At 34.5% G+C, this 24,841-nt stretch overlaps 3 protein-coding genes across 7 annotated transcripts in view; 1 reads left to right on the top strand and 2 right to left on the bottom strand.

Annotated features, from left to right (window-relative positions):
- Positions 1 to 535: 535 nt before the first annotated feature.
- On the bottom strand, positions 536 to 13,779 carry LOC106078704 (uncharacterized). Its single transcript, XM_056032933.1, has 7 exons — positions 13,637 to 13,779; positions 8,129 to 8,202; positions 7,394 to 7,525; positions 6,128 to 6,212; positions 5,777 to 5,882; positions 3,483 to 3,603; positions 536 to 2,829 (listed from the first exon to the last, which is right to left on the bottom strand). The coding sequence occupies exons 1-7, from the start codon at positions 13,665 to 13,667 to the stop codon at positions 1,408 to 1,410; spliced, it is 1,971 nt and encodes a 656-aa protein (XP_055888908.1). The 5' UTR covers positions 13,668 to 13,779; the 3' UTR covers positions 536 to 1,407.
- On the top strand, positions 13,152 to 20,319 carry LOC106078608 (transmembrane protein 161B-like). 4 transcript variants are annotated; one of them, XM_056032936.1, is made up of 2 exons: positions 13,152 to 13,434; positions 17,303 to 20,319. In XM_056032936.1, exon 2 carries the CDS (start codon positions 17,345 to 17,347, stop codon positions 18,827 to 18,829), a length of 1,485 nt encoding a protein of 494 aa, XP_055888911.1. In that variant the 5' UTR covers positions 13,152 to 13,434; positions 17,303 to 17,344; the 3' UTR covers positions 18,830 to 20,319. The 4 variants fall into 4 exon arrangements, with proteins under 4 accessions (XP_055888911.1, XP_055888912.1, XP_055888913.1 ...); XM_056032937.1 differs by having other exon boundaries at positions 13,152 to 13,454; XM_056032938.1 differs by lacking the exon at positions 13,152 to 13,434 and adding an exon at positions 13,750 to 13,890.
- A 430-nt stretch (positions 20,320 to 20,749) lies between these two features.
- The window catches only part of LOC106057142 (mitogen-activated protein kinase kinase kinase 4-like), a 32,868-nt gene continuing 28,776 nt past the window's right edge, over positions 20,750 to 24,841 (bottom strand). For both annotated transcript variants that reach the window (XM_056032931.1, XM_056032932.1), the window contains one exon: positions 20,750 to 23,972. In XM_056032931.1, the coding sequence (XP_055888906.1) occupies positions 23,931 to 23,972 (42 nt within the window). In that variant the 3' untranslated portion in view covers positions 20,750 to 23,930. The remainder of the gene's footprint in view (positions 23,973 to 24,841) is intronic.

The following is a 24,841-nucleotide window of genomic DNA, read 5'->3' as shown; positions in this document are numbered from 1 at the left end:
GGATAAGATTATTTAAATTACAATGAATTGACTATCAATTGTAAACAGATGAAAAGAGAAGCACTGCCAACTTCAATTTGCTGGTAGGAATCATGGAAAAACTTTTTAAAAAGAAAACAGTCTGCTTGAAATTTATGTTGTGATGCCAAATCACAATGAACTAATTTACATTACACTACAAGGATGAAATATGTTGCCTCCTTTATTAGAATATTTACCACTACAAGTGTACACAATACTGTATCAACAGAAAAAAATTTACTTGATTAAAAAATTAATAGCTAACCCAAACATCCAGGGTCAAACTTAACGCCGAAACATGCCCAATCACGCGATTGACTATCTTATCACTAATGTCAAACTGGGATTCATTGAATTCCACAGATGATCTTAGTTGTTTTTTTTTTTTTTTTTAAATAATTTTGCTTAGTTCTTTAAATATATTTGAAAAGAAACATTTAAAAAGCTAAGATTTACTTTTGAAATGTTATACAAAAGACACTTAACATTGTTTAATATAGAGTCAACTCACAAATAAAACAGTTTGAAAATTTTATTGTCTAAAATATCCAATGATCACAGCATGATTAACAACTTCCAAAACAGTTTAAAATAAATAATTGAAACTTCAATAAAACTGCCTGTTTTTGTGTTTTGTTTTAACAATCGAGACAGGTTAGAGGAGTCAAGTGTAAGTTAAATACATAAATCTGTACAAAGGTGTGAGTTTAATAATATATAACTTTACAATGGCTAACTACTGAGTTCCATTGTACAGGATCCAATACACTGTACACATTGATTTTATTGTAAATACAATTATATTACACTGTTTAATATTGCATGTTAATGAAAAAAGCATATGTTTGAAACAAAAAAATTAGTGGTTAGATAAGTTTGATGCTCACATCTGCTAGACACATAGAAAGATCTATGGGCCCCATAATCAATTACAAATGTGTTAATTTTATACATAAGGACTAGACAGCAAGGAGTGAGTTCAGAAAGTCTTCGAGTTTTTGCTTTTTTTTTTCAGTGTGCAAAATAAAAAAAAAAAAAAGAAATACAAAGGGATGGAGGATTTCAAGTCAAATGAACTAAATGAGGGATTCTCTAGCTGGCATCTATGACTTTGAGGGATTCTCTAGCTGGGATCTATGACTTTGAGGGTTTCTCTAGCTGGGACTTCAATCATTTGAGGATAGAATAAAAGTGTTAGTGCATTGTATAAATAGTCAAACAGAAGAGAGAATTCTGAAGTATTGCCTATTTGTAAAGACAAAGTTAAAAGTGATCACAGTTAATTCAGATTTCATACTGAGTTTTGTTGTTATCTTCCACTAGTGGTGTGAAACAGGACTGTGATTGTCAACTACTAATTAGCAGTTGTTTTTTTTCTTTACGAAACTAAAGCTTGGAGCCCATCTCAGACCAATCAACCATATGCAAGATGCGATTCAACAAGATCAGAGCAAATACCAAACTGAGGGCCACCATGAGCAGGAACATGCCATCAATTGAGAAACTACTCTGCTGTTCCCGGTCTTGCTGCTGTCCCCCCCTTCCAAGCTGCACAATACGGATGCCCTGTGGACTAGTCCTATGAGGATTGTCCCCTGATGCAGCTTCTATCCTCCTTGTCCCAGTCACATCTGATGAGGCTGAACTCTGGCTGACCTCGCTAACATCTGACATTGCCTGACCTGGTGCTGACTGTCTGTGTCTAAGACCTTTGACGTTGCTCTGTCGCACTTTCTCTAAATCTGGCAAAGAATTGCTGATGCTTTTCTCGAAGTGAGACCTTTGCTCAGTATCAGACACTTCTATTTGTGGTATGCCAGTGTCACTGCTGTCTTCATCAACGACATGCAATTCTGAGTTGGTCAGCTCTAATCCATTCACCTCAATGGGAGACGCTTTCTTGATCAGCAAGCAGGTCTCTTTCTCCGAGTCAGAAGAAAAGTCTTTGTTGAAGCCTCCAACATCCACTCCTCTAGGATCTTTCTGAAAGGAATCACTATTATTCACAGAGTTGACACATTCCTTTGATTTACTGGAGTCAGCAGATATTGAGCTGGTATTCACATTTTGATCAGGATAGGGAGAAACTTGTTCTTCACCTTGAGACATTTTTTCTGTCTTGAGTGATTTCCCCTTATCAGATTTGGAAGGAGATATTGCCTTATCAACATCATAAGATGCTCTTTGAGATGGTTTCTGTGATGTTCCTTCAGTTTTTGGAGACATATCATCTTCTGAATCCTTTGACTTAACACCTTCTCGAAATATGTTGTCCTCACCAGTGTCTGTGGCCTTGACATTTTGAGTGGGTACAGGTACTGGTACAGGTACTGGTATTGAGCAGCAGTACGGCCTTGAGATATAGCGTGAACTGCAAGGACTTGCAACTCGGGGATATGGAGGACAAGGAAACATACCAACACCTGGTGGAAGTGAGCAGCCAGATCTGAAGAAAGATGAGTACCCACACTGCATGTACCGGCTGGGTGGATAAGGAAAATTTGGCATTGAGGCCTCACCTGCCGGTGGACCAGAATGGAATTGGGAGTAAGGAGCAGGGTATGCAGCTGCAGGATAATTGGTTGGGGTGTTGGGCATAACTCTAGGTCCTAAATTCCTATAAGCACTCATTACTACTGGAGATTGACCACCAACAGTAAAGGCCGTTGCTGCAGTGTCATACACTGAAAAAGGAATGCGAGAGCTGGCAAGATAATGATCATCTGTTTGTGACGTAGTGCAAACTGTGGTACAAGGTGCAGCGTTTCCTCCCATAGGCTCTCCATCATTACTTTTAGGTTTCTCAACCTATGGAAGCAATTGGAATAGATCAAATTAGCCAGTAAAAATAACTTTGACCACACAGCCTTGAAGTGTTAAAAAAAAAATAATTAATATAGCAAGATGGTCATGTTACTAACCCTGACATGACTTACTATCTGACCTTTTACATTTATACCTGTATGCATTAAGGTCTAAAGAGAAGTGAAAACAGGAAGTTTACTTACACATTGGTTTTGTGACCATTTACATTTTTATTTTAAACAGGAGATTGGAAAATGAAAGAAATAAGAAATTAAACATTTCCAGCTCAAGAGCTTTCGAGTTGAAAAGATAAACTATAACTTGTGCAAATACAAAGACCCCCCCCCCCCCCCCCAATTTCATTGTAACTCAGGGCATTTACTGTATCAAAAGTTACCATAGCAACATCACTTGACTAAATCTAATAGTTTAAATTATGATGATTAAACAAAATTGAAAGTAAGTTGTATGAACTTCATAACGTATATATTTTTTTGGTCATATGACATCCTACTAAGAATTCTTATTTTCTCGTCTTAATATCTGAATATTCTCATGAATAATGTTTGGAACATTTCAAGAAGTTCATTCAATATAACTAACCAATAAATACAACTCTGAAAAGCTGTGATGTATGAATGGAAAAAAAAGTGTACCTGAAAGTCTATATGGTTAGCAAGTTCTTTGGCTTCTTTTTCTGTAACAATAGATTCACTGTTTGGTTCTAATAAAACATCGCTAATATCACCACAAACTGGACATTTCCAATCTTTGCTCCTGTTCACAACCAACAACATTTGGGTTAGGATAAAGTCATACATTAATACTTAGTGACATGTAGGTGTCATTCAAACAAGAAAATAAAAAGGAGGGGGGGGGAGGAGGAGCAGGGGAAAGACTTAAATTTTCTATAGCAATTAAAAAAAAATTCAGTGTAAACTATATTAATATATAGATCTTACAAAAGGCACAGCACAAAACAAAGATGATATGACAATGTGTCATGTGTTTAGTAAACCCTTGAGTTCAAAGAAAATCTAAATCTGTCCAGTTCTCACAACCTTTGACAATGTTCATATTTGGAACCCCGCTTCAGGTCTAGCATCACACTTCTTATTTAGCGGTACTAATATGAAGTGAAGGGAGAAAGGGCCTAATAAAGATTAAGGCAGAAGATGGCCCCACCTGACAAATAATCATGTTGCAGGTACTAATATGAAGTGAAGGGAGAAAGGGCCTAATAAAGATTAAGGCAGAAGATGGCCCCACCTGACAAATAATCGTGTTGCAGGTACTAATATGAAGTGAAAGGAGAAAGGGCCTAATAAAGATTAAGGCAGAAGATGGCCCCACCTGACAAATAATCATGTTGCAGGTACTAATATGAAGTGAAGGGAGAAGGGCCTAATAAAGATTAAGGCAGAAGATGGCCCCACCTGACAAATAATCATGTTGCAGGTACTAATATGAAGTGAAGGGAGAAGGGCCTAATAAAGATTAAGGCAGAAGATGGACCCACCTGACAAATAATCATGTTGCAGGTACTAATATGAAGTGAAAGGAGAAAGGGCCTAATAAAGATTAAGGCAGAAGATGGCCCCACCTGACAAATAATCATGTTGCAGGTACTAATATGAAGTGAAGGGAGAAGGGCCTAATAAAGATTAAGGCAGAAGATGGCCCCACCTGACAAATAATCATGTTGCAGGTACTAATATGAAGTGAAGGGAGAAGGGCCTAATAAAGATTAAGGCAGAAGATGGACCCACCTGACAAATAATCATGTTGCAGGTACTAATATGAAGTGAAGGGAGAAGGGCCTAATAAAGATTAAGGCAGAAGATGGACCCACCTGACAAATAATCATGTTGCAGGTACTAATATGAAGTGAAGGGAGAAAGGGCCTAATAAAGATTAAGGCAGAAGATGGCCCCACCTGACAAATAATCATGTTGCAGGTACTAATATGAAGTGAAGGGAGAAGGGCCTAATAAAGATTAAGGCAGAAGATGGCCCCACCTGACAAATAATCATGTTGCAGGTACTAATATGAAGTGAAGGGAGAAAGGGCCTAATAAAGATTAAGGCAGAAGATGGCCCCACCTGACAAATAATCATGTTGCAGGTACTAATATGAAGTGAAGGGAAAAGGGCCTAATAAAGATTAAGGCAGAAGATGGCCCCACCTGACAAATAATCATGTTGCAGGTACCAATATGAAGTGAAGGGAGAAGGGCCAAATAAAGATTAAGCAGAAGATGGCCCCACCTGACAAATAATCATGTTGCAGGTACCAATATGAAGTGAAGGGAGAAAGGGCCTAATAAAGATTAAGCAGAAGATGGCCCCACCTGACAAATAATCATGTTGCAGGTACTAATATGAAGTGAAGGGAGAAGTGCCTAATAAAGATTAAGGCAGAAGATGGCCCTACCTGACAAATAATCATGTTGCAGGTACTAATATGAAGTGAAGGGAGAAGGGCCTAATAAAGATTAAGGCAGAAGATGGCCCTACCTGACAAATAATCATGTTGCAGGTACTAATATGAAGTGAAGGGAGAAAGGGCCTAATAAAGATTAAGCAGAAGATGGCCCCACCTGACAAATAATCATGTTGCAGGTACTAATATGAAGTGAAGGGAGAAAGGGCCTAATAAAAATTAGGCAGAAGATGGCCCCACCTGACAAATAATCATATTGCAGGCTGCAGAAGAGCAGAACTGAATAACATGCTGGGAATCCTGCGTGTGTGTGCCTTATTCAACAATTGACACTCATCTGTTCAGCTCCATACACAGAGGAATAACTAATACTGAGAAGATGAGCTTTCATCTTTTGTAAATGGATAAGACAGTAACAAATACATTGTCACCATCTCTTGAAGTAATATAATATATAAAATAATAAAACAAAAATGGCTAATAGGTAAATAAAATGTGCACACTTACTTCTTGGCCAATATTTTTCTTTCTTCGGGTGTATAATCAAGTGAACCAATAGCCCCATTTGGATGTGTGGGCATAAAACCAATGATGGCAAGCAAAGCAGTGCGAACTGTAAGAGTGTAATCAAAACATAACTAGCAGTCATCTAAATTACACATATACAATCAATACTACTCTAAATAATACATATCTTACAACCAGTACTATTCTAAATTACAACCAGAAGTACTTAAACATATTTAGTAAAATAGTACCGGTAATTGTTTGAAATATGCATTATATATAGAACATACTCTAATTATAATGATTTATTACAACTACTGGTATCAAAATGACACAGATATTACTACTTACTTGACCAGGAAGGTTGCCAAGATTCAGGGTGGTGACCAGAGATACTCAAGCAAATTTTTTTGTTGGTTTCAAAACGTCCATTAGGCTAGAATGAAAAAAATATAAATGTTGAAAAATAGTTTTACATGTAACATAGTATTTTATAATTTATACAGCTTATACATATTTTAAAATTTATGTTTGATAAATTTTAACATATTTTAATATAAGCATAATGAATATGTGTAATTATATAATACAAAATGTATGCAGTCAATATGGTGGTATGTAATGAAAAAGTAAGATGAAATTCATAAATAAAATAAATTTGGACACAATATCCTCAATTAAAAGTCAGTTGGGAGTAATCAAAATTCCAACAGCGAATTTCATTCATAATTGGGTACTGTTTGCAAGCTAGGCAATTAATTTTGAATGCTCAGAAAACTAAAAATGATTTTCGATTTTAGAAAGCCTCAAGACCAGTTTGCAGACCTTCAGATCAACAGTCAAACCCTACTACACCAAGAGCAAGAATATAAATACCTAGGCACAACCATAAACAACAAACTGACATGGAATGAACTGTGCAGGTAGGAAAATTTGAAATCGACAAAACAAAAATATAACTTTTTGATACAGCTATTAGTATGGTAGAGACATGGACTGGCACAAAGACATTGACTAAACAGACTAAATTAAGAAGCATCTTATGCCACTCCAATACAGGCACCATCTCTTGAAGTTCAACTAGTTCAAGGAATAGAGCTTTCCAAAACATATAAAAACCTTAAAGACAATATGCACCACAGTTACATCAGATCTGGACAAAGTGGTCAGCTCCTCTTCATTTATGGCTAGAACAAAGACATTTGAAACTGTATTTAATCCACTTTCCGTCAGGGTTTTTCAAAGTCATTCATCGTCACCAAGAGCCAAATTCAAGTCCTAGTGTGTGAGTGTCTCTGTGTGTGTGTTTTTTATTTTGAAGTTTTCTCTGACTTGCTAACTGATTTATAAGCAAATTTTGCTGGTTACAGCCCCATTAGCTAAGAAAAATAACTACCAGTATTGTGATTACAGCCAACAAAGAGCGAAAATGTGAGACTCCACAAAAAATTTACTTTTAACACTTGGTCATTATCTGGTCAATTAAAGCCAAGAAATCAGAGACCATGTGTGCTTGTAAAAGTTATAAATGTTTTATTTATTCAAGCACAACTGAACCAAATGTAATGAGGAGATTTATCCCTATTTCTCAAACATGACAAACAAAAGAGTACATACCGTAAGCCATATTATGCTTGGGGGCTTCATAGGATAGTCCACCGGTAAAATTATGCGACCATGATAGATGCCATTTTGAAAATCTGAATCTGAAGGGCCTCGGACTGTGAAGTGCCATTCAAATAAATTATCCTAAAAACAAAAATTGAAACAGGATCTAGAAACATTAACTGATAAATTATAATATTAACAAGCAAAATATTTTTTAAAAACTAAGATATTATCTAAAGGGGAAGAACTCCACCCTTAAAACTATATTAATAATGTAAAAGTTATTTCCATTATTGATATCAAACAGAATAATTAATTACCAATAACTATTTGACGAATTGGTATATTTTAAATTAAAATTGATTCATGTTTTGTTAGGTGCAACAAATAATTGTTTAAAGTATCAACTTAATCTGAGAATGGGTGTGGGAGAAATTATTTCAGGGGACTAAACCCAACAAATTTAGCCATACACATGTGAATACTGAAGTATTAGTTTCCCTTGTTGGTATAAAACAAAATAATTACCAGTAATAAAATGGTTACTTTTTTTTAAATTGATTCATGTCTTGCCTATGCCAACAAATAATTATAAGAAGTTTCAACTTGATCTGAGAATGGATGTGGTAGAAATAACGTGCACACTTTTTACCAGACAGACAAACAGACAGGGGAGTTGATATAAGCTTTGTAAAAAAAAAATAATTAAAATATTTCCAGACTAAAATATTTTTTTTAACCTACTTCAAGAGGCTGTGCAAAATACTGGTCTGTAGCTTGACTGAGTTCTTGTGCCTCTCTCATCAATCTTTTGACAGCTAGTATTTGAAAAACAATATAGAGATAGGGATATATATATATATCTTGTCAGGCATTCTTTAGTCACAAAACAACTATGGTTCCTCTAATTATCTATAGTTGGAACAATGTTGCCCACACAGCAAATCCCCCTCTCAACACAGCTGATCTATCCAAAGGAACAGCTAGTGCTGATAAAGTTTGGGATCAGTGTTATTGCAGGCTCTGCCAGGGTACACTCTGCCTAAGGGCCGCCAGCTCCTTTTTTTCCCACAGAGTTGACTCCCAAAACCTTTCCCATGTTTGGATATACCTGCAAGGCAACAGAGGTTTGAATTCAAGAGCTTTTCTTCTTCTAGGTGGGTAGCCAGCTAAGGCTAACGATTCCCCCCCCCTCCCCGCTTGAAGCTTATGGTGCCAATTACTCCTGTTAATTATAAATATTAAAGTTATAACTGTTCTACTGGGCCCAATATCTGAGCCACAGGTGAAGGCCAGGAATATATACTACTATAACTATAAGACATGATATACCGGTAGGCTAAGCTTGACCAAGCATCGGTCCATGATTGACCTCTGCCCAGGAAACCTTCAAAACAACATATTTAAAAGGTACAACCAAGGTGGTCATCTCCTTTTCCTGCTGGCGTCTTTCCTTGAAACTTGCTAGTACGCACCTACTCCAATACCACCCTGTGTAATCCTGTTCTTCATAAGTCCATTGTGTTTATGTATGGCTGCAGGTTTTTTATGTATAATAAAGTAATAAAGAGATTGAAATCGGCCTGCGAGTTCCTTTCAATTTCATCATTTAGAATTTAGTTTGTTCTGTGCCAAACCCACCACAGTATGTCCTATCTATGTCTTAAAATTTACTTAAATTTAAATGTCTAGACCAGTAGGTGACAGTAGAGTAGGTCTAGATTAATCTAGCTAGATTCTACGTTCTAGAGTAAGAATTAATAAAATTATTTAGATCTAAATTCTAATAATAGTATTAATACTTAATTGTCTCAATAATATTATAAAATATAGGGATCTATGACTATGACTAGTAGTACGGTAATCATGAAGATGAGCGTCAAAAATTAATGATTCGCCGAAAATTCAAATTTTTTTTAAAAATACAATTAATAAATATAAATTGTGTTTTTAAAAGATTTTCTTGTAAAACAGAGAACTTTTATATTTATATGACATCAACAAAAAGCATTAGCGACGTCAAGGTTGCTCAGCACGCTGCCATTTTGTTTACAATGATGTCACAGAGGTGTTGCCAACTTAGTATTCTGAGATTTTCTTTTTGTTACACTTGCTTAAACCGGTGATGCACGCTTGTTTGTATGCGTACATTATATAATTAACTATATAAACTCTTTTTTTTCTAACAATTATATTAATAAAGTTGCAATAACACAAATATATGCTGAACTTGTTTTTTTGTGTTAATTTGCTTTTTTTTTTTTTGTTAAGTCTATATATATAGCCTAGATCTAAATATAAGATCAATATTATGTTTTGTTCTGTTGTATTTGAGTCACTGGTAAAATAGTAATCCTGTAGTGTAGTTTCTAATATTTAGGTGATTTTGGCCAATATAGAGCTAGAAAGGATGACATTGTGACTCGCTTCTATTGAACCACGGATAAAAGAATCAGCAAGGCTATAAGTCGTTTAAGAAGAAAGTCAAGCTGTAGTAGCCGTGTAAAAAAGAAAACGTAGAAGGAAATCCAAGTCTAGTAACTAAGTAGGCTAGTAGTCGGTCGACCTGAGAGTTGTTACAAGTCTAGTAACTAAGTAGGCTAGTAGTCGGTCGACCTGAGAGTTGTTACAAGTCTAGTAACTAAGTAGGCTAGAAGTCGGTCGACCTGAGAGTTGTTACAAGTCTAGTAACTAAGTAGGCTAGTAGTCGGTTGACCTGAGAGTTGTTAGAAGATTTTAGAAAAGTAGCGATGTAAAGAGAAGTGATTAGGTCACAGTAGAAGTCACGTGAGAATTTAAGCAATTATAAAAGTCTGTATGAAGTTTAATTGACTAGTTTTATGTGTTGAAATTGATGTGCTCGTCTTTAATAGTAGTTAAGTATCTGGGCTAAGCTGCTAAGAACATGTAGATTTCATTTCACATCAAGACATATTTCATTGTATATTTCATAGACAAGATATATTGGGTGTTCATGGGCGCCCGCAGGATTTTTTGCAGGGGGATGCAAGTTACCACCTATGGCTCAAAGTCATAGCTTCAATTTCCCCCCCCCCCCCCCCCCCCGAGCATATTAAAGAAAAGAGCTGGTGTCCCCTCGCCCCCCCTCCCTACCTATGCGATATTAATTTCACTGTAAATGCATGACGCGTAGGACGTATTCATCTTCTTTTTTGAAGTAACGTCTGTATGATATAAGATAAGTAGATATATAGGCCTACTTGTTTCATGCTCTTGCATCGTTTTAGGATGTAAACAAAACAGGTTGAACTGAGCATTAGTATTGCTTGAAAAGAGAGACGTTAACGAAGAAACTAACGAATCCAGATACGGACTGTAAAGCAGTGTTCTTTAATAATCCAAAAATCCAAACAAATGTTTTTTTGCTTGGTGTGTCTGTCGACTACAAATTATCGGCAGCACTAATTCATTACATAGTTTGTCTGCCAATAGTCTCGCCTTCCTCAAGGTGCCATCCCTGAAGTGTTCCTAACCATGGTCAGTTTAGTTTTTGATTATGTAATTAATGTGACTGCTGGTGTGCTTTTGAGCGGCCACTTATGCTAAGATGGACAGACTGCATATTGTTACGTATTTCTGATTTTCTGGCTAAATGTACTAGGCACACAAATAAAAGAAACACTGCAAAGAACTTGACGACTCAACTTTCAGCTTTAAATAACTTTATTGAATTATAACTATAACAATTCGTCACTGTAACATGTAGCGTATACGTCTTACATCGACTGTATCGACTGTAACGGCTCAAGTCCACTCTCTTCTACTGTCTCGCACAGTAGAGAACAGTATCGACGACTGTACTGACTCTTTTCACATGAACATCTCTGGTTTATAAAGAGTCCCTAATCGCTTGTCTATTGTTGCAAAAACACTGCTAGTACCCTCTGGAACAACATGGGAGGAAACATCACATCCTGTTGTTGTTTATACATGTCGATTCCAGAGGATGCCTGCTGCAGTGTCATCTCGCCGAGGTAACACGTAGTGACCTCTAACTGTCACTGTTCATTTGTCACAATGCCCCCCTTCGTAAATCTGTTCGTCCTCTGGAACAACACGTGAGGCACGTCCCATCCTGTCTTTGTTTACATGCATAGATTCCAGATAACACTCGGTGCTGTGTCATCTCGCCGGGGTCACACATAGTGACCTCTACCTGTCACTGTTCATTCGTAACAATATGAACATTATGGCATCAGAAGTAAAAGGGAACATTATTGATAAAATCAAACTTGCAAAATATTTTCCCGTCATTCTTGACTACACACCTGATGTTAGCCACAAAGAGCTGATGTCCCTTATATTGAGTTTTTTTGGACGTATCCTAATGTTGACAACTTAACAGGAAATGGTTTGTCATGGCGCTTCTTGCTGCGCTGGTGAACGTTGGTCAGGACATCGCCGATTGTCGTGTCCAGGGATACAAATACAATAATGTAAACTTGAAGGGAAAGCACCAAGGAGTCCAAGCACACATTATTCTTATCAACAATCGACCTTTTGCGCTCTTCTTGCGGCGGCCATAATCTTAACCTTCAGAGTGTTTAGCAGAAATATTATTATGTAGTTTGTTGATTGTTCATGAACAAATGTCTTAATCATTAGTTACGTTGATTAAACTTTAAGGCAAAATCTTTCATAAAGTACATTATGTAATGTAGTCAAACGGCCAATAGTACAGTACATAAGTAAGGTACTATGTTTTGTAGCAAAAATAATACTTACAGCATTAGAGGCGGACGAGACATTTAGTGATGTGATGTGGTATGGATATATAGCATACATATACGGCTTAGGGCCCGCGCACTGCTAAGGCCGCCTCTGCCCATGCCTCCTTCAGTGAAGTCCAGTAGGGCGTCAGCGCCGTAAGCGCCATTATCCCGTTGATGGTTAGAAAGGCTGCTTTTATCCAACCACCTGGCCTGGACATGGGCTCTTCACCCATGTCCTGTCTGAGGCCTCCAGAGTGTCGAAGTCCGACAGCCATCAACAAATACAAGGCAGGACTATTACAGTAGGCCTACACACGCAAGTATCTTTTATCCATAAATTGTGAGAAGTCACCTTCCAGGAGCTTCTTGTAAACCAGAAGACCTCGGAAAATCTGTTATAAGTTATAAAATGGTTTCGTTTTAATAATTTACACCTAGGATTAGAGTGGGTTCTATGACAGTGCATGGCTCACTGCGGTCGCATAGGTTGCAGTGACCTAAGGCAGGCTCTGAAAAATATCGGCGTATGCTACTCACTATATAATAATAAGCTTTTTTTTTCTTTTTTACATAAATTAATTACCCTTTTTAACATCGTTTACCGTACTTTCAAAATACAGCAAGAGAAATAAATAAATAGAAATCGCTATATGACAAGCGTGAGAGACATAAAACGCTTGGGCTTGTGATAGCTACATATAAAGAGGCTCGGGGTTCTCAACATCAGACTCAAGAGTTGTGCTTACTGAGCAACTAAAAGCATTACTGAAAACATTTTCCCTGGATACCTTCCCCCCCCCCCCCCCCCCAAGTGATCCTGAAAACAGATTGGACCATAGTGCTCTGAGCATGCTATAAGCATGAAAAATGCTCTTTATGAAAATAAAAACTATTTAAAATAATATATATGGAATCTGGTCTAGCAATTCATAAAAGCTATTTTTAAAAAAATCTCAATCCAGATCTTGTCCTATAAAATACAGACGTGGGTAATTCACAAAAAAAAAAAATTTACTCAGAGATTGTAATAATTCATAATTCAGTGACAATGAAAAGTAACATCTATTTAGCACACACACAAAAATTGATTGCAATAAATCTTTAAAGAAAAAAAAGAACTATTTTATTGTGGTCTAAATTATTGTGTCTAACATTAATACATCTGTACATAATGGGTGTTTCTCATTTTTAGTTGGCAGCACTTAATGATGCCAAAATTATTTTTGATAAACAAATCTGGATTTATTTTTGGCCAGGAAGAGACAACAAGGAATGTCGCGAAAAATAATTTTTGACGCTCACATTCATGATTACCTAGTAGTACTTAGTAGTACCTAGTATGACTATGACAGATACATTGACTTTGACATGATTATCATTAGAATTAGATCTATTGACTATTAGTATTAGTCTAGATTACTCTAGAAGTCTAGATTCTAGTCTAGTGAGTCTAGATCTACATCTAGATCTAGATCTAAAAATATTCTAAGTCTAAATGAAGTTGAAGTTCTTAACTCACCGGGGCTTCTGGTGTTGTATCGTGTTTCCATTGTTATCTGAAAATGAACAGTCGATTTGACTGTATCATAGATTATGATTTACAGGGTCTACAACGTAAACATCAGTGTTTATTTCCGATTAGCAGCTTATTTAAGGACGTGGCGAAACCAGAACATAGAACCCCCCACCTAGACTATGTCAATAGTCAATACAAAACAGTACTTTTATATGATTGGTCAACGATGTCTACTAAAGGAAATTCTTCCTTTTCCGGTACTAAAATAAAAGACCTCTGACCTCTTTTCAATGTCAGGAAATAGCATGCAGTTAAAAGCGTGTGTTTACTATGTTGAAAAAATGAGACTTTTGCTCACTGAAGTCATTGAGAATCATTGTTCTTTGAGAACATTTTTGATCTAGATTTAGTCTAATTTAGATCTAAATATCATAGATCTAGGTTGGTTAGGCATCTTGATCTATACATTTTTTTTTTTACATATGTCCATCTAGATCAGTAGATCTAGATGATCTAATCTTAATCTAGATTCTAGATCTATAAAATAATAATTATAATACAACAGTCAACAGCCTCACTGACTAAGTGACTAAACAAACATACTAATTACTAATACTAATAGTACTAAAGAAGAGTAACTAATACCAAAACACCTTAAAAACTTAGTAATAAATTTTCAAAGCATTAGGAACAAAACAGCAGACTTAGAAATTTTATTAGATTGTGACTTATGTGAGAAACCAGACATAATTGCAGGAACAGAAACTTGGCTACATCCTGAAATTTATAATGCAGAAATTTTCAATAGTAATTATGAAATTTTTAGAAAAGATAGGCCTTAGGGCTGATAATCATGGAGGAGTTCTTTTAGCAATAAATAACACTCTTATAGCAGAAGAAATTACCTTACCTAACTCAAAAAATAAAGAATCAACATTTTGTAAAATTAATACCACATCAACATCCCTAATAATAGGCTAATAATAGGCAGTATTTACAGACCACCAAATTCTAGTTTAGAATACATGCAGGAACTATGTAATCGGTTTACTACACTTAAAGAGACAAATAAAAATGTAGTTTTTTTGGATTATGGGGGATTTCAACCTACCTGATATAAATTGGAAAACACTAACCATAGATAAACACCAAAACCATAAGGACATAAATGAGCTTTTCATAGAAACTTTACACAACCTAAGTTTAGATCAAATCATTAAAAAGCCAACTAGATTAAACAACACATTAGATCTCTTCTTTACCAACAGACCTGGTTAGTAGTTGATTATGATATTATCCCTGGTCTATCAGACCATGAAATCATAAAAATACACAATCAGATAAAAGCAGTAGCCAATACAAAACCCCAAAGAAAAATCTTACTCTGGAATAAATGTAAACTAACACAACTGTCAACTACACCAAGCTGCATTAAACTTTCAACAAACATTCTTATTAGAAAAAGACATTAACCAACCAGTCAATGACTTCTGGAATTTCATTAAAAACCAACTTAAATGCATTATATAAAATCATATACCAACTAAATACACATCAAACAAAATTTAATAAATGCTGGTTTAATAATAGACTAAAGAAGCTTTGTAAACGGAAGGAAAACCTATATATATAGAAAATTTAAAGAAACTAAGGCAGAAAGAGTTTACAAAAAGTATATAAAAATTAAACACCTAACCCAAAAAGTAAGCAGACAGCTGCAGAGTGAATACATAAACAAAGTAATATCTAAAGATAACAACAAAAACCTATGGTCATACATTAAGTCTAAGAAAATGGAAACATCAGGTATAGCGCCATTAAAAGATGAACATAATATAATACATAATGATAATGAAACTAAAGCAAACATCCTAAACAAATACTTTGCACCAGCATTCTCAGCCCCAGGAGACAAAGACATATTACTTATTTGAACCAAGTAGACAACATAGAAGATATAGTAGTACAAGAAAATGGAATCCAAAAACTATTAGCCAACACCAAACCAAGTAAAGCGTCTGGACCTGATGGTATTCCAGCTAGATTACTCAAAGAACTAAGCAATGAGCTAGCCCCAGTGTTCAAAATACTCTTTCAGGCATCTCTTTACCAGGGCAGAGTACCAAAGGACTGGAAAGAAGCTAATGTCACCCCCTATTTAAAAAAGAAGAAAAATCTGACTCAGGAAACTGCAGACCAGTATCACTTACCAGCATCACATGTAAAATCCTAGAACACATAATATGTAGCAACATCATAAACCACTTAGACAAACATAATGTCCTCACCCCATACCAACATGGCTTTAGGAAATTATATAGATCATGTGAAACACAACTAATAGGACTAATTGATGATTTTTCAAAAAGTTTAGATAATAGTGAACAAAAGATGCTATCGTACTAGATTTTTTCCAAGCCTTTTGACAAGTTCACCACCATAGTTTGCTTAAAAAATTAAAATATTTTGGCATTGATGGTCCATTGCATCAGTGGATTAAAGATTTTCTGATATGGAGAGAACAAACTGTAATAATAAATGGCTCTAAATCAACACCAATAACAGTAAACTCAGGTGTACCTCAAGGAACAGTGTTAGGTTCACTACTATTTTTAATTTACATAAATGATTTACCAAATTGCATTACTTCAGGAACAAAAGTCAGATTATTTGCAGATGATTGCATAATATATAGAACAATAAAAACAACACAAGACACATATATTTTACAAAGAGAATTAGATGAATTACAGAAATGGGAATCAAATTGGAGCATGTCTTTCCACCCAGAAAAATGTCAGTTGTTAAGAGTAACAAAAAAACTAAAACAAATTAATTCCACTTATCTTATTCATGGCAAACCAGTAACACAGACTAAAAACGCAAAATACCTAGGTGTTATAATAAATGAAAAACTGTCATGGAATCCACATATTGATGAAACTATAATAAAATCAAACAAAGCATTAGGGTTTATTAAAAGAAATTTCTATAAATCAAATAAGAACATAAAACTAAAATGTTATTTAACCTTGGTTAGGCCAATAATAGAATATGCATCCTCCGTTTGGGATCCCTCAACTCAAGAAAACATTTAGAAACTGGAACAGACACAAAATAGAGCAGTGAGATTCATAACAAATGAATATTCACATTTGACTAGAGTAACACCTTTAGTAAAATCACTAAATTTAGAAAGCCTTCAGGACAGAAGACTCAAAAGTAAAGTAGCAATTATACATAAAACACTGAACCATAATCTTCAAATACAAAAACAAAATTTAATAAAATACTCTGAAAGACACAAAGATAAAGGCACATTCCTCGTCCCATATGCTAGAACAAATTTGTACTAATACTCCTTCTTCCCTAGTGCTATTAGAGCATGGAATGGGTTGCCTGAGCTAGCCAGGAAAACCAGTGACTTGGCAGAATTTAAATCATTGGTTAATATGCATGACTAAATGCATGACGTGTAGGACATAATTATCTTCTTTTTTGAAGTAACATCTGTATTATATAAGATAAGATAAGATAATACTAGACTAGATCTATAAATTATTATTAAATATTATTATAAAAAATAATTATATCTAGTCAATCTAGATCTAGAATAGTCGTAACACTGTAATGTAAGGTAGATTTTATAATCTTTTTTTTTTTCTGCAGTGTTCTTTTGGAGAAATAGAAAAGACTGCAAGTTGATTCAAAATGGCAGTTTTTGGAGTTCAGGTAGTCTTTAGCCTTGTGATGTTCACGTTTCTTCACAAAATGGCACCTTATTATTCACTGGGAAGGTGGATTATGTCTAAACGATTATATCGCTACTTACATCCCACCAATGAAGAGCTGAAACAACTCAGTTCTGGAAATGTCCCAGGCAAGTCAAATACAAATCAGTCAGGCAAAAATAAAAGAAGGAAGAACTTTACCAACCCGAGTTCTGATGAATCATTTACAGTTCCACGCAATATCCCACTTGAGCTGGATCAGGCTCCTGTTGAAGATATAGACCTTGTCAGTTTACAGTATTATTCTGAATATGTGTGGCTGATGGACTTTTCATTTTGTGCGCTTATTGTCTACGTCCTGACAGAGATCTATTATATTATCTCACCTCACAGGATTGAATTTAATTTGAGTGTCTTGTGGTGTCTTCTGGTCGTAGCTTTTTGCGTGAGAATCTTAGCTAGCCAGGCTTGGCTGTACATGAGAACTGAAGAGGGTGGGGAGCGTGTCCTGTTGTTTACTTTTACATTTTTCTTCCTGGTATTTGCAATGGGTGTCCTTGTGGTAGGAGACAACATCATAGAGTTTGGGATTGAGAAAGGTTATCAAAACTTCTCCCTGAGTGCTGTGGAGTTTCTGGAAAAACAGGGGAACACCTCCCATGGGCCCCTTTCTTTCCTCACCTTCAAGAGTGTGCTTGCTCTCCTTGGCATGTTAGTTGGAGGCCTGCTGACATTTCCAGGCCTGCGGCTGTCCAAGCTGCACCAAGATACAGTGAAATATACAAGAGATCGCAAAATGGTGAACATGATTGTCCAAATTAATTACCTTTTGCCACTTGTGTTGATGCTGCTGTGGGTGAAACCAGTGGGTAGAGATCTTCTCTGTGGGAAAGCTATTAAGTTTGGTAAAGCTTTATTGTACGAAGATCAGTTTGATGGTTTCCGATTACATCTTTTGCTATTGATGTGTGGCTTGAGGTTTCTTCTGATGCCTTTGTTTTTACAGTCACATCTAAACCTTGCTTATGAGAAAGTAGAAAATATGAAAAAAGAAAGTGGAAGAATTACAAATATTGAGCTACAAAAAATGGTCGCTAGAGTGTTTTACTATTTATGTGTTGTGGCCATTCAGTATGTCGTACCGGTTCTTTTGATAATGTTTCTAACATTTCTGCTAAAAACACTGGGTGGACTTTCTTGGGCAAGTTTGTTTGGAGAGACAGCGGTTGACTTCTTCACACCTGCGCCTAAGCCACATATGTCTTTTCCTAAAATAAATGCTGAGGGAACAGTGGGGTCTATCATGGAGTCTGCTGCCCAGCTTACTGGTGCTCTTGGGGACATCAAAGGCATATTCAGTCCTGTTTGGTACAGGGGCATTATCACTTACTTCCTCTGGTGGGTCTTAACTGTGTGGTTCACCAGCACATCATTGGGCATCATGTATTACTCCCAGTCCTCATAAATATCTGTACTAGCTTGGTTTGTGCAAAGAATTTTTGAATATGGAGCTATAATCTCTTTATAAGCATGTTAGTGAAAAGATTTTCGTGTGTCAGCTCAGATGTGATTGTTTTTCCTTTGTACCATGCATGGCTGGGTGAAAGGGATGTTAAATCTTATATTTTTTTTAAAGCAGAGATGTGAATACCTGACTTAAAGTGCTAAATCAATGATGGTTGATTAAAAATATGAATTCCATGAATTCCTGATGAATCAAAGTTTGGATTTATATGTTTAGTTTGAAAAGTGGAACTTTCAAAATGTCTAAACAGGTTGTATGTATTAATGTTGAAAGCAGTATAACATGCTTGACTTTGCATTTATTTTGTAATCTATTTAAGACTTATTAAATCAGAGCATTTTTTTTAATCCATAAGGTTTCTCTTTATTCAGTTTTGCATTTTAATTTCATATTTTATGTACATACACTATATAGCTGAAAAACAAAACAGCTATTGTATCACTTCTGTTAGCTGTAGAAGTTAGGAAATAATCTTAAGGGCTTATTCATTACATAACCGTTATGTGCCATTTTACTTTTGAAAGAAAGTAGTGTCAAGAAATATGGCATTCAGTTTCTAAATATATATTCAGATTATTTAAAAATAATCATATATATACACCGGTATGTGGTTTTTCATTGGAACTATTTTTATACACTGTACAAATGTATACTTAATTATAATGATCTGCATACTATTTTAAAGCAATTGTCATTTAATTTTTTTAATTTACTTTTTGTACTGATAGGCTTTATTTTATAGTGTCCCTAAAGTAGATTAAAAAATGAATTCTGTGCATTTAATATCTCAACTTGTGAGGAGCGTCCTACCATTGTCACAGAAGGATAACTATAATAATACATTTAAACATAGCTATAGACTTTGACAAACCTAATTACAAAGGATGTTTTTATTGAATGCCTTTATTTTGTTCTGTATGAAGTCACTGCAGATTAAAATGTGGCAAATCGTTTTTAAAACCACAGTGACTGATATACGTTTGCAAGCCTTACATTTACTTCTGACTTATCTATCTTCAATTCTTCTGCTTTTACCTGGTCACCGTTTTGCTAGATTTAGTCAAACTTGTTCTATTTTAAGAATCAAAGTAATCTGCCACGATCCTAAGGAAAAGTTTTTTTTTTTGCAAGTTCATTAATTCATGAATGTACAACCTTTTGTTAACAAAAAAAATGGCATCTAGTACTGGTATCCCAACAGAAATAATTTTTGCTGTTTTACTTTTTTTTTGGTCCTTTCTGTATCTGTTCCATTGGCCTCTAGTTTGATGCAAGTTTTTAAATGTAAATTCTACTTAAAAGGTTTTTGACTATGGTCATGTTTTTATATTAACACAAAGATATTTCCCCTTTGCATTACCTTTTGTTTTCCCAAATATCCATCATACTATTCCAAAGTTCAATAAAAGAACTGAGTGTAAATCTATTGATACTGTTTTGATCTGTTGTTATTTTTAGTTCATAAGTCTTGGTTCCAGTGTAGGGAAAGACAAGAGGGATGTTGACAGATCATGTGTTCACTGTCCATAACAGAAAGGGATAGGTGACAGAGTGATATTGCTTAGTCAATGAGGTCAGAGTAGGTTCATTTAAGTCATACAACTAAATAAAAGGCAGTGACTTAACTGACCTATCCACTTGATTTTCGTTAAATTTGGAAAAAGTATTTTCAATTACAGTAATTATTTTCTTTAGAATGCCTTTTGCTCTGAAATCACAAAATATTATAATACATTGACCACTTTGTTAATAAACCAAAAATAAAAAAATGAGTCATTATGTTATAAATATTTATGTAGGCTTTAGAGTTCATTACATAAACATGACATACCAGAAAACAAACATGACAGCCATACAAAATATCAATACATAGTGACTTTTTATTAAACTGGACTTTATATACAAGCACCAGGACTTCAACTCAGAAATTATGCCTGCTATTAGTTTGACAGTTCGGTAAATGATGCAAAAATATTTGTGTAATTTGACAAAGCTGTGGGACAGAAACTACTGGAACTCTTCAACTTGAATGATAACATGAAAACATCATTAAAAAAAAATAATTTTTGGCATATCCCATCAATATTTAATTAATTTTTTTAAAAATCTTGCCAGAATATTAAAAAGAATTTCACAAAAATAAATTAATTCACTTCAGATGATTAAATAGAATAACATTTTTCCTAAATTTTCTGCTATCAACAATATGCACATCTTAAAGATGAATAACTGTATATTTGAAAAACAAATCTTGAACATAATAAAATAAAATTCCAATGCCTATTAGTACTATATTAATACTTCGTAAATAGATTAAACTTGTATTCCTAGTAGACTTCTGTCAGACTACCAGTATGTTAATTGTAGAAACCATTGCATAAGTCTGACAGTTTCAATTTATGTCTTTGATTAAAGTAATGTTCAAATAAATGATTTATACATTCTGCTCTGCTTAGAGATGTACAAAGAAGGAAAATCTTGTACCAGTGTTTTTAATTATTACTCAGACCTAGCCACATAAAGTAATAATCAGGACAAGTTCATGAACTCTCCAAAGTCTACCTTTTTTGTTGCATGCACACCAGCATTGTGGTTTTATTAGTGTCATTGAATAATTTGTATATAATTATTTGAATAGATGAAAATCAGACACAGGTTTTAGCAAATGGTATCTACAAATCTTGACATAAAACATTTGAGCATGTAAAAGAACTCTGGATTAAACCTTATTATTACCATGACAGAGCAAATATAATTTTCATGTGAAATTATTCCTATGTTTAGCATAGAAATACCAGTGAGGATCAACAAATGGTCTCTCTCAAAATAATGCTTACATAACATCCTCATACATCGTTTCTTTTTTTTTTTTACTTGACTTCGCCAGCGAAGGAGTTAAAATAAGATCTTTTAAATTTAAACTCGATATCATTATACAAGTATATATCCTTGTATCACTGATTATCATTCATCAACTTTTTAATAAGTATAAATAAATATTTGAACAAGTATCTCTAAAAGTTAAAAAAAAAAAAGATATTATGGCCTTCAATTAAATACTGTTCATGGAATTGTTTCCAATTGTTCACCATTTAGCAAGAGGACAAATAGTTTATTACAACATTGGAAATAATATGAAAATCTAAATTTGAAGCTAGATATACACCAATACTTTCATAGTGACCAGCACTTGACTACGTAATCACATGCTTTCCTGCTCTACTCAGTAGTGTAATAGTTTCTTCCATTTGTACCAGTATGTACATCTACCTGTCTTAGAGTTAGATACTGTCATTAGGTGGAGACAAAAAGCAAATACAGTCACCATTGTAAGGTTATGGCTCAACAACAACAAAAGAACAACTTCAATTTGGCCATGAAAATCAAACACACCAACATACAAGGACAAATAGCAAACTTAAAAAAACAATATTCACCATTATGATGCCCTTGACTTCAGAGCTCTTTGGCTGATTCAGTTATCTAATTTCTTTTTTTTTTTACATTGCTTACAGTATCATATATAATTTTTTTTTTTTTTCTTATTTACAAAACTCATTAGAAAGAAAAATTTCTGTAACACATTCAAATTTGATCAGCTGACAGTCTAGAGATTAAACTTAAATGTCAGTGCTTCTCAAAAAGTAGATCAACAACAAACTTAAGGATTAAAGTCTAAATGTGCCTAGAATTAAGTTCTATCTATTGCACCTAACTTGAGACAGTTACAGAAACTATGCAGGTGATCACCCTACCTTGCTTTTATCTTTAAACTTCACATGACCAAGATAAATAAAATACAATACAAATACATTGACATGTCCATCCAGACTACGCCAGACTTCAGTAATTCTCATTGATGAAGGAAATATACAAATCTTTTCTGATAGGTTTGAAATGATTCAAATGTCAAGTACAAGTCAACATTTAGCATCACAGGTAACAAACCAAACACAGCAAAACAAAATGGTTTGTAGTTTTAACAGCATTAAAAGTGAATCTCTTTGAAAGATCACAGAGAATCTAACCTCTAACAATTCCAAAAAATACAACAACTGGTTGAATATAGTTTATGATCATTCTATATAAAAAAAAAGCCAACAACCCATCAGGGTACAATAAAAAAATTCATGTTAATTTCAAGTGTAGATTAGAAAAATGATAATTTACATTGGAGATAAATTAATATTTGAGGACAGTTTATTAAAAAAATCTCCTCTGTGTGTTTTAAATGCAGGTGATGTCTCAGTACAACACTATTCATAGTTGTGAAAGCATTGTGCCATGAGTTGACAGAGCCATGGGTCCAAGCTATGGGGATGAATGCTTTACAACTTTTCAAGCCAGGTAATAGATAGATTTCAGTTATGCAGACAGCCATTATCACATGCCTGGACTATTTTTAAATACCTTTTGTGACCTCATAGAAAATGCTTATAATGGAACTTGTTACTACCTAAGATAACCACAAAATCTAGATGTGTGTACTATTAAAATAATTTTGTTTTATTTTTTGCAAATCTACTAGTTATGGCATTAAAAATATACCATTGCAGTGCATGATTCATGTATAGTACATTTACAGAAACCCCCACTCCAGAAATACACTGCAACAAGGGTTCCTTGATATTTTGGTTAGCAGTAATCCAGAGGATAGTCAAACTATCAGGAACAACGAAAAGCACTGGCTAAAAAGAACAAGTACCCAGTGAGGGAAGTGAGATTTTAAAAAGTTCCAGCATAGTAAAAAATATTTCAAATTGCCATAAACTGTATTCAAATCTTATGCACACAAACAAAAATATATAAAATAGTTTTTCAGGCAACAAAACAGTTTTAATAAATAAGTTTTGTAGTGCCAATGACTGGAAACATTGTAGAGCAGTTGAAACTTCTCTGTATATATGTACATGCCATATTAGAACCAACAAACAAAACTCAACAAAAATGTTTTACAAAAAAAGAAAAGGGAAGCTTCTGGATGATATGAAAAGTCTGTGGTTGTGGCAGGTCATTATGTGTTTCAAATCTGTGGTGGCGTCTAGTCATCATCTGAATCATTCTCCTCAACTTCACATTCATACTGGAATACAAACAAAACAAATTAGAGAATAGATAATAAACTCTTCATAGTTAAGTTAAATAAGTACCTGTCATCACTACAATGTTTGTTTGTTTGACAACTTTTAGATGTCCCTTCAGAGTAGAAGATTATTATATCCTAGACCAAGCCTCTGCAGGAGGGCAGGGAAAAGGGGGGGGGGGGTCAAACTTTGAACACAGGACTATCAAGTCCAGAATGCATATCACCCACCCTGGTACAGAAAAAATCTTTCCTTAAAATGTATAATAAAACTCTTATTAAAAAAAAAAAAAAAAAAAAAAAAAAAAGATTGTGTAATGAAATACACAAACTATACTCTCAAGTCAGCTGTTCCTTTGTATTAAAAAATAAGTGTTTCAAGTCAGACCCAATATACCTTAGACAATGGTTTGGAGATTACTTTACTCTAAGAGCATGTCATAAAATAAAAAAATATACCTACACTTTATCAGTGGTTTTTCCTTCAACAAAAATAACATCCACGGTATGGAATTGTCCAATTAATCAGCTTCTAACTATATAACTATATTCTAACTATAAGCTGAAATTCTTTCTACAGCAGATATTTGTTTTCAGATATCAGTTACTGGTTTTGTATGTTACAGCTTAATGTTTATTTCTATATATAGTAATAATTTAAAAGTGCTAGAATTGGACTATTTGCAAAGCAAGTTGTTTAGACAAACACAAAATTATTGATGAGCTAAAGAACTGAGAAGAGTATCAACCTAATCTTAGTGAATGCTGTGAACTCAACATGTTCAGAATTCCATAAACTCAGCCAGCTACAATAGAAACCAATCATGCTTTGTTAACTGAATGAGACAGAAAAATAACTAAAATAACTA

This window comes from Biomphalaria glabrata, chromosome 6 (assembly GCF_947242115.1).
Source record: "Biomphalaria glabrata chromosome 6, xgBioGlab47.1, whole genome shotgun sequence".
In the NCBI taxonomy this organism is placed as follows: Eukaryota; Metazoa; Mollusca; class Gastropoda; family Planorbidae; genus Biomphalaria; species Biomphalaria glabrata.
The sequence above is the reverse complement of the archived record's forward strand: the minus strand, read 5'-3'. Positions and strand labels throughout refer to the sequence as shown.

Excerpts from the sequence above, each read along its gene's own strand:
- LOC106078704 (XM_056032933.1), bottom strand. The coding sequence starts at position 13,667 with ATGGAAACACGATACAACACCAGAAGCCCCG. Across the intron at positions 5,883-6,127 it reads TTGGCAACCTTCCTGGTCAA|TTCGCACTGCTTTGCTTGCC; the intron begins GTAAGTAGTAAT and ends ACACTCTTACAG. Across the intron at positions 3,604-5,776 it reads AGAAAAATATTGGCCAAGAA|GAGCAAAGATTGGAAATGTC; the intron begins GTAAGTGTGCAC and ends GGTTGTGAACAG.
- LOC106078608 (XM_056032936.1), top strand. The coding sequence starts at position 17,345 with ATGGCAGTTTTTGGAGTTCAGGTAGTCTTTAGCCTTGTGATGTTCACG.